This window comes from Semicossyphus pulcher, unplaced genomic scaffold, assembly GCF_022749685.1.
Source record: "Semicossyphus pulcher isolate SPU_LCO1_2020_fin unplaced genomic scaffold, fSemPul1.0.p SCAF_24, whole genome shotgun sequence".
Classification (NCBI taxonomy): domain Eukaryota; kingdom Metazoa; phylum Chordata; class Actinopteri; order Labriformes; family Labridae; genus Semicossyphus; species Semicossyphus pulcher.
Window position 1 is genome coordinate 13,535,278 of NW_027211698.1, and position 13,505 is coordinate 13,548,782.

Sequence of the window (13,505 nt, forward strand, 5' to 3'; positions counted from 1 at the left end):
AATCGACTCATTTTGAAGTTTCTTTCAGTATCAAAGTATCGCAGTGATAGTTGGCTGTACACACATGGGCAGATTGTGAAGAGGCACCACTAATAGAGAATTCGGCATACTTTTAATAGAGCAAACATGTCAATGTCAACAAATACAGGCCAACGTCTGAATCCATGTCAACATAATACTTCCTTTTTACAGGTGTTGTTTGAAACAAATGTTTTCACATACGACGAATTTGACAACCCCATATGTATAAATTTAAAGCAATTTTGATGAAAGCAGTTTCTAACCATGTACATACACACCAAACCATAGTGTAGATTTATTATAGATAATTGTTGCACAAGTTTTAAAATCCATAAAAAGAAATATGACTCTGAGTGTGAGAATAAACTTTCATGTGTCTTTGTTGAAATGATCCACATCAGGGTGTGATGACCTCATGCTAACTTTGTATAACAACTTCTGTGTCTCAACAATCAAATGAACCAGAATAACAAAAGAAAAGATGAATATTCATGAAGAATAACAGTGATTAACAACATGTATTTGCTTATCTTTAATACAGAAGAGAGCAGAAGACAATGGATGGTAAGCCACTTTTATTTTTGATAGAGAACACAGAGATCCTCGCCGTGTCAAAGGTTGTCAAAGTGTTATTCAACTTCATGTGAAACATGCTCAAAACTTTGACAGTCGTACTGAAACCACTCTTCATTAAATGAATGATAATATTTATATCAAAAATACATAATTGGCGTTCTAATCTTTTTTTAGCAGAAATAAATATAAATAGTATTTATGCTGTGATCTGAGTGTACGGGAAAGTAATGATAGTTTTGTTGCTAATAAGTTGCAATTGTAATTTGAGCAGGATGAAACAGGAAATGAGTTAAGGCTCTTGTAAGAATTTCAAGTTAAAATTGAAGCTAATTATAATAAAGAAACCATTGAGAAATGTGACGTTTCCTCTGCCGCTGTGTTTATAACAAGTTCAGTGTAAAACATTATATCTAAGTCTTGGCACCAAAAAATAACTGTTTGATAAAGAGGACTAAAGGTTCAATATTTAAAAAGACCAGATAAAGCTGAGGGAATATTGTCAAGCGCTAACTCCAGCTGAAGCAGTGCAGAACCTCATTTAGAATCGACTCATTTTGAAGTTTCTTTCAGTATCAAAGTATTGCAGTGATAGTTGGCTGTACACACATGGGCAGATTGTGAAGAGGCACCACTAATAGAGAATTCGGCATACTTTTAATAGAGCAAACATGTCAATGTCAACAAATACAGGCCAATGTCTGAATCCATGTCAACATAATACTTCCTTTTTACAGGTGTTGTTTGAAACAAATGTTTTCACATACGACGAATTTGACAACCCCATATGTATAAATTTAAAGCAATTTTGATGAAAGCAGTTTCTAACCATGTACATACACACCAAACCATAGTGTAGATTTATTATAGATAATTGTTGCACAAGTTTTAAAATCCATAAAAAGAAATATGACTCTGAGTGTGAGAATAAACTTTCATGTGTCTTTGTTGAAATGATCCACATCAGGGTGTGATGACCTCATGCTAACTTTGTATAACAACTTCTGTGTCTCAACAATCAAATGAACCAGAATAACAAAAGAAAAGATGAATATTCATGAAGAATAACAGTGATTAACAACATGTATTTGCTTATCTTTAATACAGGAAAGCGCAGAAGACAACGGATGGTAAGCCACTTTTATTTTTGATAGAGAACACAGAGATCCTCGCCGTGTCAAAGGTTGTCAAAGTGTTATTCAACTTCATGTGAAACATGCTCAAAACTTTGACAGTCGTACTGAAACCACTCTTCATTAAATGAATGATAATATTTATATCAAAAATACATAATTGGCGTTCTAATCTTTTTTTAGCAGAAATAAATATAAATAGTATTTATGCTGTGATCTGAGTGTACGGGAAAGTAATGATAGTTTTGTTGCTAATAAGTTGCAATTGTAATTTGAGCAGGATGAAACAGGAAATGAGTTAAGGCTCTTGTAAGAATTTCAAGTTAAAATTGAAGCTAATTATAATAAAGAAACCATTGAGAAATGTGACGTTTCCTCTGCCGCTGTGTTTATAACAAGTTTAGTGTAAAACATTATATCTAAGTCTTGGCACCAAAAAATAACTGTTTGATAAAGAGGACTAAAGGTTCAATATTTAAAAAGACCAGATAAAGCTGAGGGAATATTGTCAAGCGCTAACTCCAGCTGAAGCAGTGCAGAACCTCATTTAGAATCGACTCATTTTGAAGTTTCTTTCAGTATCAAAGTATTGCAGTGATAGTTGGCTGTACACACATGGGCAGATTGTGAAGAGGCACCACTAATAGAGAATTCGGCATACTTTTAATAGAGCAAACATGTCAATGTCAACAAATACAGGCCAACGTCTGAATCCATGTCAACATTATACTTCCTTTTTACAGGTGGGCTGTCCTTTAGAAGCCTACGTGAAAAACCCGGTATAAATGTATAAATTTAAAGCCATTTTAATCATTTTTTATATTTTAATAAGAGCAGTTTCTAATCTTACAACCACATATAAACCAAACCATAGTGTCGATTTATTATAGATAATTGTTGCACAAGTTTGAAAATCCATAAAAAGAAATATGACTCTGAGTGTGAGAATAAACCAGTTTTCACTTTAACATCTTTGTAGAAATGATCCGGATCAGGGTGTGATGACCTCATGCTAACTTTTAATAACTGCTGTGTATTAACGATGAAATAAACCAGAATAACAAAAGAAAAGATGAATATTCATGAAGAATAACAGTGATTAACAACATTTATTTGCTTATCTTTAATACAGGAAAGTGCAGAATACTACAGATGGTAAGCCACTTTTATTTTTGATAGAGAACACAGAGATCCTCGCCGTGTCAAAGGTTGTCAAAGTGTTATTCAACTTCATGTGAAACATGCTCAAAACTTTGACAGTCGTACTGAAACCAGTCTTCATTAAATGAATGATAATATTTATATCAAAAATACATAATTGGCTTTCTAATCTTTTTTTAGCAGAAATAAATATAAATAGTATTTATGCTGTGATCTGAGTGTACGGGAAAGTAATGATAGTTTTGTTGCTAATAAGTTGCAATTGTAATTTGAGCAGGATGAAACAGGAAATGAATTAAGGCTCTTGTAAGAATTTCAAGTTAAAATTTCAGCTAATTATAATAAAGAAGCCATTGAGAAATGTGACGTTTCCTCTGCCGCTGTGTTTATAACAAGTTTAGTGTAAAACATTATATCTAAGTCTTGGCACCAAAAAATAACTGTTTGATAAAGAGGACTAAAGGTTCAATATTTAAAAAGACCAGATAAAGCTGAGGGAATATTGTCAAGTGCTAACTCCAGCTGAAGCAGTGCAGAACCTCATTTAGAATCGACTCATTTTTAAGTTTCTTTCAGTATCAAAGTATCGCAGTGATAGTTGGCTGTACACACATGGGCAGATTGTGAAGAGGCACCACTAATAGAGAATTCAGCATACTTTTAATAGAGCAAACATGTCAATGTCAACAAATACAGGCCAACGTCTGAATCCATGTCAACATAATACTTCCTTTTTACAGGTGGTGTCTGAAACATACGACGACGACGCGACGACGACGATGACGACTTTGCCAACCTCGTATGTATAAATTGAAAGCAATTTTGATAAAAGCAGTTTCTTACCATATACATACACACCAAACCTTGGAGTAAAATTTTTTTATATATAATTGTTGCTTTGCTTTGTAATCAATTTATTCAACAAATGCAGGCCAACGTCTGAATCCATGTCAACATAATACTTCCTTTTTACAGGTGGGGTGTGTACCATATACGTAAACACCAAACCTTCGAGTAGAATTATTATATATATAATTGTTGCACAAGTTTTAAAAGTTTTAAAATCCATAAAAAGAAATATGACTCTGAGTGTGAGAATAAACTTTCATGTGTCTTTGTTGAAATGATCCACATCAGGGTGTGATGACCTCATGCTAACTTTGTATAACAACTTCTGTGTCTCAACAATCAAATAAACCAGAATAACAAAAGAAAAGATGAATATTCATGAAGAATAACAGTGATTAACAACATTTATTTGCTTATCTTTAATACAGGATAGCGCTGAAGACAACGAATGGTAAGCCACTTTTATTTTTGATAGAGAACACAGAGATCCTCGCCGTGTCATAGGTTGTCAAAGTGTTATTCACCTTCATGTGAAACATGTTCAAAACTTTGACAGTCGTACTGAAACCAGTCTTCATTAAATGAATGATAATATTTATATCAAAAATACATAATTGGCGTTCTAATCTTTTTTTAGCAGAAATAAATATAAATAGTATTTATGCTGTGATCTGAGTGTACGGGAAAGTAATGATAGATATAATGTTTTACACAACTTATTAGCAACAAAACTAAGTCTTAAAATCAAAAAATAACTGTTTAATAAAGAGGACTAAAGGTTCAATAGTTAAAAAGACCAGATAAAGCTGAGGGAATATTGTCAAGTGCTAACTCCAGCTGAAGCAGTGCAGAACCTCATTTAGAATCAACCTATTTTAAAGTTTCTTTCAGTATCAAAGTATCGCAGTGATAGTTGGCTGTACACACATGGGCAGATTGTGAAGAGGCACCACTAATAGAGAATTCGGCATACTTTTAATAGAGCAAACATGTCAATGTCAACAAATACAGGCCAACGTCTGAATCCATGTCAATATAATACTTCCTTTTTACAGGTGGGCTGTCCTTTAGAAGCCTACGTGAAAAACCTGGTATAAATGTATACATTTAAAGCCATTTTAATATTTTTTTATATTTTAATAAGAGCAGTTTCTAACCATACAACCACATATAAACCAAACCATAGTGTGGATTTATTATAGATAATTGTTGCACAAGTTTGAAAATCCATAAAAAGAAATATGACTCTGAGTGTGAGAATAAACCAGTTTTCACTTTCACATCTTTGTTGAAATGATCGAAGTCAGGGTGTGATGACCTCATGCTAACTGCTAACTGCTGTGTATTAACAATCAAATAAACCAGAATAACAAAAGAAAAGATGATTAATGTAGAATAACAGTGATTAACGTATTGCTTATCTTTTATACAGGAATAGTGTTTTATTTTAATGAGCCTGCCAGGAAGCTTTTGGAAGCCAATGAGGAACAACCTGACCGTGTCACTGGTGGGTAAAGTGTCATTTAATTTCATGGGAAACATGTTTTAAAACTTTGACAGAAGGAGTCGTATTTTTAATAACAAAGTTATTTTAACTTTTGAACTACAGCTTGTATTCGGGGGTGGAAATATCCTTTTTTTTCAGTGATTTTCAGATGAACAAGCACAAACAAATCGGGCAAATTTTCATTATTGAGGATCATAAAGGAGTTTTTCAACACCCAGATTATTGAAAAGTAAAAACAATTGAACAAATGTGTGTAGCAGAACTTTATTTACAACCCTAAAGACTAATCTTGTGACCCTATTGAATCGCACCCAACCCCTTTGTTTGTAAATGTAGTAAAAACTAGCCTTACCTCAATCAGGACAGTAACATAACGTCTTAGAAGCTTTTCTTATAGTTTTGCTGATAAAATTGAATTTTTCCAAATAAAATTAGTGCTTACAAATTGGACAAGACGAAGAATTAAAAGCACAAGAGAGGGGTGGCTTGAACCCGACTACCAGCAGATGTAGGGAATATATTCCCACATTATTGCTGATTCTTGAACCAGTTTCACATCAGTGAATAAGCTGCATTGTGGCTCTGATGATTTTTATTTCGTCACTTAATTCAGTGGTTCCTGGAGGACTGAGTCAGGAGCCGCCACAGGCTGCGGCCCCAGATACCAGCGAAGACACAGGTGAGCAAAAACTCATTGTAGTAAAAGTATTAAGCCGTGTCAGCCATGTTTGTTTCTTTGTCAGTTTTTACCTGAAACTTTCTCCATAAGAAACATAAATGTGCTTTTGGTCTATCATTTAATAGAGATGCCATCAGGGGCGGCTGAAACATCCAACCAGGACCAAGCAAGCGCTGCGTCCCCACAAACCACCAAGGAAGCAGGTACCGTATTGTACCTAATAATATAAAACAAGGTCAGCCATTTTTTGAAATTATTTTCCCTTATAAATAAATACATTTCTACGTTGTATTATTTGACAGAGATGCATTCACTCAGGACCTGACAAGCGCTGCGTCCCCACAAACCACCAAGGAAGCAGGTGAGTTTTGGTTTTGGTACTTTGAGTTTATTGGGATAAAAAGGGTATTGATTTTGTAAATATGGATGGTACACAAAGGAAGCTTCAGCACATATAAATCATTAAAATCAGCAAGTTGGAGAAAGCCATAAAAAAAAGAACTTTTAAGCTTGTAGCTTTTTCACAATGTACAGTTCATTTGGAATTTTTCAACATTAAATTTACGTAATCTTTGACTTGTAAAAGCAGGATGTGTTCATGATAAAGACCCACAATTTTAAGGAAGAAGCAAAGCAAAACAGGCCAACAGAACATGCAACACCTTTTATCCCCAACTGAAGAAAAAAACAAGCTCAGTGTTTGAACCATAGAGAACCAAGCTGAAACCAAGTGTTTACTGTATTTGGTCTGTTTTTTATAGTCAGAATTTAACTTTAAAAAGATCACATTAAACACCTTCATTCTGCATTTTGAAAAAGACTGACTTAATCATTTCACAGAGAACTCTGCAGAGGAGCTAAGACACCAGGAAACGCCCAAAGAAGAGGAAACAGACGATCCACGAGATGGCAACAAAAGCTGAAGTATTTCGAAACATAAATGACTTTTGTGATGCAGAATCTGCTTCATGCAACAGGTACAAGAATCAGTGGTCCTACAATTACAATGTTACAATTTTATTTAGCGGACGCTCTTCTGAGCGTTAATGATCTATGCATTCATACCCGATGGACATGTTTGCTTCCTGCAGCTCCAGTCCAGTGCAACATGACCATAGCAGTATGTTAAAGTAAAATATGAAGTTATTTAAACATTTGATGGTAGTTCTGTGAGAAATAGTCGACTTTTTCGATATTTAGGAGGTCAAAAATGAACTCTATCTGACCTCATGGAAGGAATCAATGGACTTTATACCTGCATACATGTTTTGTTAACTGTGAGAGAACTTATATAAAGCTTTTAAGCTCATTATTTATCACATTTCTTTGTGCAATGCTTTTTTCCATGCTATTGCTGCTGGAGCCACATGTTCATTATGCGTTTATTTTTGCTGATGTGGCTAATCTGTCCAGCAGAGGGCGGCACGCAGCTTCTCTGTATCCACAGTTTGTGGACAGTGTTTAAAGATGGCCAACATATTTAATGTTTTTTAATATGTTTTTTAGTTAACAAACAAATAATTTGGCGTTTGTTGTGCAATTTCAGATAAACTGGTGTAATTAAGCAGATGTACAAGTATTAAAGAAGATGGATTTCACAGTATTTTTGGCTTTATTTTTCAACTTTTGCTCTTTTACTTTTTCACATTTTCAAAGTAAAAGCAGTTTTTTAATATATTTTTGTGCCATCTTTATACACAGTCTGACAAAGTCATCGTTTTTATTTAATGTTTTTAGGATTTTTTAAAATTTGTGTGTGTGTGTGTGTGTGTGTACATATATATAAAAATTTGGTCCTGCTGCCCCTTTCTCATAGTGTGTAGTTCTGCTGTAGATTTGATAGTTACTTCCTGTTTGAGGGCCGTTACAATCACTGCAGCTGTATGTGTCCCAAATCCATACTGCACATTATTTCTATACAAGAAATACTGATTGTCACAGCGTACGATTGTAGGAGTTAACCCATCAGAACAAACATAACCATTTAAAAATAACAGGAACTGACACATGTGCAACTCCTCTTCCAAAGTGTAATATGTATTTGGGACACACTGGAAGTCTGTTTCAGTTGCTCCATGTTTATTTTTGTGCACACAGAAAACTGAGATTGAATGTAAAACTAGGTGAAATGTTTGTACTGAGAATCAACATATCAGTGTGAGACAGCTGACAGACCTGTTTAAATACTATCATGTTGCTTTACTACATCCAAAGAACACTGTGGTTTCTAACGGATCACAAGCACAATGGGCCTTATTCACTAATATCTGCGCAGAAATGTTCTTACTCTCCGCAAAAAATAAGTACTTGCGCAAAATCACCGTCGGATTTATGACACGTGCGTACCGGCCAATTTTGTTCTCACCACCGTGCGTATGTTAGTAAATCAGAACCATTCTAAATTGACAGGCGCGTGTCCGCGATCTGCAATCAGCATACTGCCACGCCTCTATTTCTCCATATAAGGACATCTGTTTGGTACAGCATGAAGAGAGCGGTGTTACGGAGAAGCTGAAAGAACGTGAAAGATGGCCTCAAAAGGTAAAAAGAAAAATTTCACATCAGCAGAAAAAGAAACAATTGTAACAAAAGTGTTACACTTCAATATGAACATTTTCATATGGTCTACTCTATTGTAAACTTAATAAACTAATTCAACTGCTATAATTGAAGATTTTAATTATATGACAATAAAATATGAGGATGACATGGCATTTACGTTTGGTCCATACATTAGTAAATTCAATTATTGTTGTCTATTAAAGCCTTTTTCTTTTTCAATAAATGAAGTTTTAATGTAGTATGCATTTAGTTAAAAGGGTGTGTGTTAACATTTCCTAGGACATTTCTTTCATCATTTGTGCGTACGCATGGTCTGAGGGAGTTCTACATTTGTCCGCAGAGTACGAAGAAATTTAGGTAAGAACAAATTGATGAATCCCAGATTTGTGCGTCAAACGTGCATACGCACAGTTCAAGCACAGATTTGTGCTTACGCACTGTTCGTAAATGAGGCCCAATGAGAGGAGGTTCAAATGTAGTCCTAGCTGAGTTTATAACACCACACCTGCAGCACAGGTGCCTCATGGTGTATTGTCACTGCGTCACTCAGTACACTAACATGCAACAGCGTGGATGTGTCTTCGAGGCTGTTTTCTACCTGCAGGTTTCATGTTTGGCTGCTACAGCACTGTTTGAACTGATGTACTGTTCAAAACTGAATCAGTCATTGCAAACAGATATCTCTTGGTGCATAGTAAAACCTAAATAGCTGGATTTTGTGGTGTACCACTTGAAATCAAGCTCCATGGACCAAAAGGGCTACAGTTGTGTAAATATGTGTGGATTTTTATGTATGTTTATGTATAAAACATGATACAAACCTAAATAAAAAAAGTGTCTCATTTTGCATATACCTCAGTATTGTTCTGTTTTTAGGTACTTGTGGCGTCGCAATGAAGTTTGGTACAGACGCTCACGTTGCTGCAAAACACCAGCACATGTGATGTCTTTTAGCAAACGTTTTGTTTAAAACGCCTGAACTCTAAATCAAATAGTAAATTCTGACATTATCATAAACATCTGTTGAATATCTTTAAATAATGAGCTGGTCATCTGCTGACACGGGATGTTATAGCTTGGTTGTTGGTATAAGCTGGTTTCATAACACAACATTTTTAGTCATTATTTTGAGAAGTATTTTTTTAAATATATAATTTTTGATTGGAGGTATTATCATTATTTAGAGATATTAGGGTTTTTTTATATTAAGTAATGATTTAGAGAGGGTTTCTTATTCACGTAAAATACAAATTAATTATATTAAGATGATTGGTTCTATTTTATTTTATTTTTTAAATGACTTTATTTTTACATATGTCATTTTTTTGAGCAAGTTTCTCGTTCTTTGACACGATTTATTACGCTCAGGCGGGGTCTATGTTTTCATTACCATGGCGGATACAGTATTATGATGACAACTGGTGACAGCCAATAAAAAAATTGCTTTCGATTTCAGTCACAGTCATTATTTGGTCGACGATTAGGTGTGGTCTTTTTTGTTTCGTTTGTTTTTAGTATTTGCTCCCTCTAAGTACTTGAAAGTTATAAAATATTAAGAAAAGACGGTCTCACGCGGCTTTTGTCTCGCTTTCTTTGAGAAGATGGTGCTGAAAACGTTGGCTTTATTTGTCGCTCTTCTCTGTTCGACTGCGAGGACGGATAACGCCCGTAAGTGTTGCAACAACTAAGTTAATTGTATGGAAGACTTATATATATGTAGCCTTTTAAACAGAGTTGTTACATTCACAAGCTGAAATTCTATAGATAAAAAGGCATATCAAATGTCTTAAGGTGACATACGAAGGGAGATAAAAAAAAAAATACGATCCCGGAAGAGAATGTCATGAATGTGTGTCATGAATATAGAAGTGTATTAGCTCTAGTGCTCATCATTTGCAGTGTTCAAATTCATTTGAGACGATTTTGGAAGAGGAAAAATATGATTATTACTATTACTATTGTACAGTTATACAGAGCCGGTACATAGCAGCAGACATGTGACAACTGAATATTAACTACGTCACGACGGGGAAACGTGGTTCTTTTTCTTCATCACATGTTTAGAAATCACATTAAACTTAAATTAAGGCACACACATTTGAACTACTCCAGTCTTAAGGCAGGATTGCAGTGGAAACTTCTAGAAGCAGTACAGTGTACCTACAGTTTTAGTTAAACTTGAATGGACTTTTTCCGGATTATACTGCCCATAATTGGGGAGGGCCTTAACAGTACAAGTGCCAAAATACTCTTTTACAAGTCATTCCGTTATCATTAAAATATTCATGAAGCATTAAATAATACAGTACTTTTCTCTGAATTGTAGTGGAATAAAGGTATGGCGTAGCATGAAATGGAAATGTAGTATTAAAGTAACTGTAGTAAATTCAGGGTTTATACGTATATTCCACCACATAATGCTGCCTTTGGTCCAACAGTGTAACATACACATGATACAATATAATAATGAAATTACTCTTTTAGTAAGTGCTTAAAAACTACTTTTATGTGGCTAGTATGCTACTCATGGACTTAAAAATGGATCAGGACTGATAGTGTGACCATAATAACACAAATTGCTGAAAAGGACTGCATTTAAAGAATTAAAAGTTAGATTTAGTGATGTTTTCTCTTGTTTTGTTTTGCAGCTGAGACAGTGTTCAAAGCCAAAGGTGATGAGGTTGTCCTCATGCCAACCGATAAGGCTCCTCCCATCCGCAATATAGAGTGGAAACATGGGGCTGACATGGCTGCAGAGTTGTATGATGGCAAGACGAAGTGTTTCGGCCAATTCAAAGGTACACTTTTACTCTAACTTACTGTCATTATTATAATATAACTGTACTTTAAAAAACTCCTGAATTCTTCCAAAGCATGTTCACTTACATGTGAAAACACCTTAATTCAAATCAAGGTTTTTAGTATGTTTGCAGAAGTTCAAATTAAAGACATTTTAAGGGATTTATTTTCAACGAACCCCTGATTTGTGCTGAATCAGTGGAGCACAGAAAATGTATTAAATTAAGGCCCTTTCCAGGGGTAAATTAATTATTTTTTTAAAGGATTTTTATTTAGTTGTGCTGTGTCATATAAATAATGAATTGACAAAATGATTGTAACATGTGTTTTGGTGCGCTTTAATTTAGCATACAATCCTTTTGCAGTTAAATAAAATGCCCGACATCCACTAACACAATATTAGAATCCCTTGAAATCCCATTACGACAATTTCATATTAAGCAATGAGTAAATAAATCAAATTTTAGGGTAAAATGGGGAATTTACAACATTATAAATGTAACCATGTCTGTGCTCATTTAAAGACCGCTGTACGCTGAATCATTTGACCGGAGAGCTGACAATCACAGGACTGACTGGACAAGATAATGGCCTCTACACACTGAAAATCAACGACAAATACACCAACACCAAGATTCAACTCAACGTCATGTGTAAGTAGAGGAGTTTTAAATAAAGCTTGACTCTTTATTTTTCCCCTTTAATCCATCCATGTTTATTTTTCTCTGTTTCTTGTTTCAGCTCACGTCTCTCAACCAACCATCTCCAAAAGCTGCAACCCTGAGATGACCTACTGTGATCTCACCTGTGAAGGCAACACCACAGACGCCGAGCCAATCACCTATAAGTGGGTGGCAGGTGACTCCGTTGGGCCTTCAAGCAGGGTGTTCAATATAACAAAGGTATGAAGAGGATAAACTTTAGGCTGCAAAATAATTGAAACATTAATAACATTCCCATCAGCCTCAGCTGTACTTCCTGTTTACCTCAAGTTCTTTATAACAAGCAGTAACAATGATAATGATGTATGATATATGTATCATAAGATGTTTATCATAAATCTATATACTGCTTAGTGTGCAGTTAATCCAGGAAATATATATATATATATATATATAAAGTATATAAGTATAAGTATAAGTTAGCAGTTATTTAAAGTAGTTTAAAAAAGAGAGTAGTAGAGGAATTATTAAACAGTAGTACAGTGTTAGGCAGTAGTATTAAGTAGTTTTTCATTGTGTTATTAGTAAAGTATAAATAAGTATTTTAATGTAGTAGAAAGTAGATTTTTGTAGCAGAAAGTAGTATTATAAAGTATTAAGCAGTGACATAAAGTAGTAGGCAGTAGTATAATACTATTAAGTAGTTAGCAGTAGCTTAAAGTAGTACTATCAAGTATGGTTGAGTTCTATAAACAGTATTTCTAAGTAGCTAAATAAAGTTATTGGCTGCTTGTAGTACTATAGGCACTAGGCAGTAGTATAAAGTACTACATTATGCGCTTATTAGCAAAAGTTAGCATGCTAACACTCTTAGCTTAAATGGAGAACATAGTAACCATTTCACCTGCTAGCTATAGCATGTTAGCATTGTTTTTGTGAGCATGTTAGCTGGCTTCTGTTAGCGTTAGCACACCATGTTTTTATTGATGAGTACCTCAAAAGGTTCTTGGTGCTCTGTAAAAAGTTCCTAATGCGAAAACACAGAGATTTAATGTATCAAATGTGTTTTGTTTTCTGGACACAAGATAATTAAAATTTTAAAACTTTCAGACACATGAGTTTCAACACTTCAATGTTTCATTGCTAAATTTTCCTGTCTTTGTCTTGTCCTTGGTGCTTACATTATCTTTCACTCATTTCCAGGACATGGAGGAGGACAGTTTCAGGTGTATCTTGGTCAACCCAGTCAGCGAAGCACATAGTGAAAGCATCCCCAACCCCTTCAAGCCTAGTGGTGAGAAATCACACCAACAAATATCTACCTTAGTAACACTGTTTATCCATTTAAATGTTTTTTTATATTAAAATGTACCTTTGCTTTTTGATGAATTTATCCATTCATTCATTTTGTAGAAGCCCTGTACTGGTTGTTTATCTTACTCGTCATACCTGCAGCAGCAGCAGTGATTCTGTTGATCAGATTTTTCATTCTCAAACGCAGAAAAGGTAAGAAGTCACAAAATATTGTATTGATTTATAATATTGAATGTTTTTTGATG

General features: G+C 34.5%; 1 protein-coding gene across 15 annotated transcripts in view; it reads left to right on the plus strand.

Moving 5' to 3' along the window:
* LOC138603354 (proteoglycan 4-like) overlaps window positions 1–13,505 on the plus strand; it is a 58,975-nt gene that overhangs the window by 9,211 nt on the left and 36,259 nt on the right. For 13 of the 15 annotated variants that reach the window (XM_069675069.1, XM_069675079.1, XM_069675071.1 and 10 more), the window contains one exon: window positions 13,150–13,240. In XM_069675069.1, coding sequence (XP_069531170.1) covers window positions 13,150–13,240 — 91 coding nt within the window. Of the gene's footprint in view, window positions 1–562; window positions 586–1,701; window positions 1,725–9,963; window positions 10,154–11,133; window positions 11,284–11,808; window positions 11,938–12,025; window positions 12,187–13,149; window positions 13,241–13,505 lie in introns of those variants that run through there. The other 2 variants (XM_069675083.1, XM_069675084.1) reach the window with 2 other exon arrangements.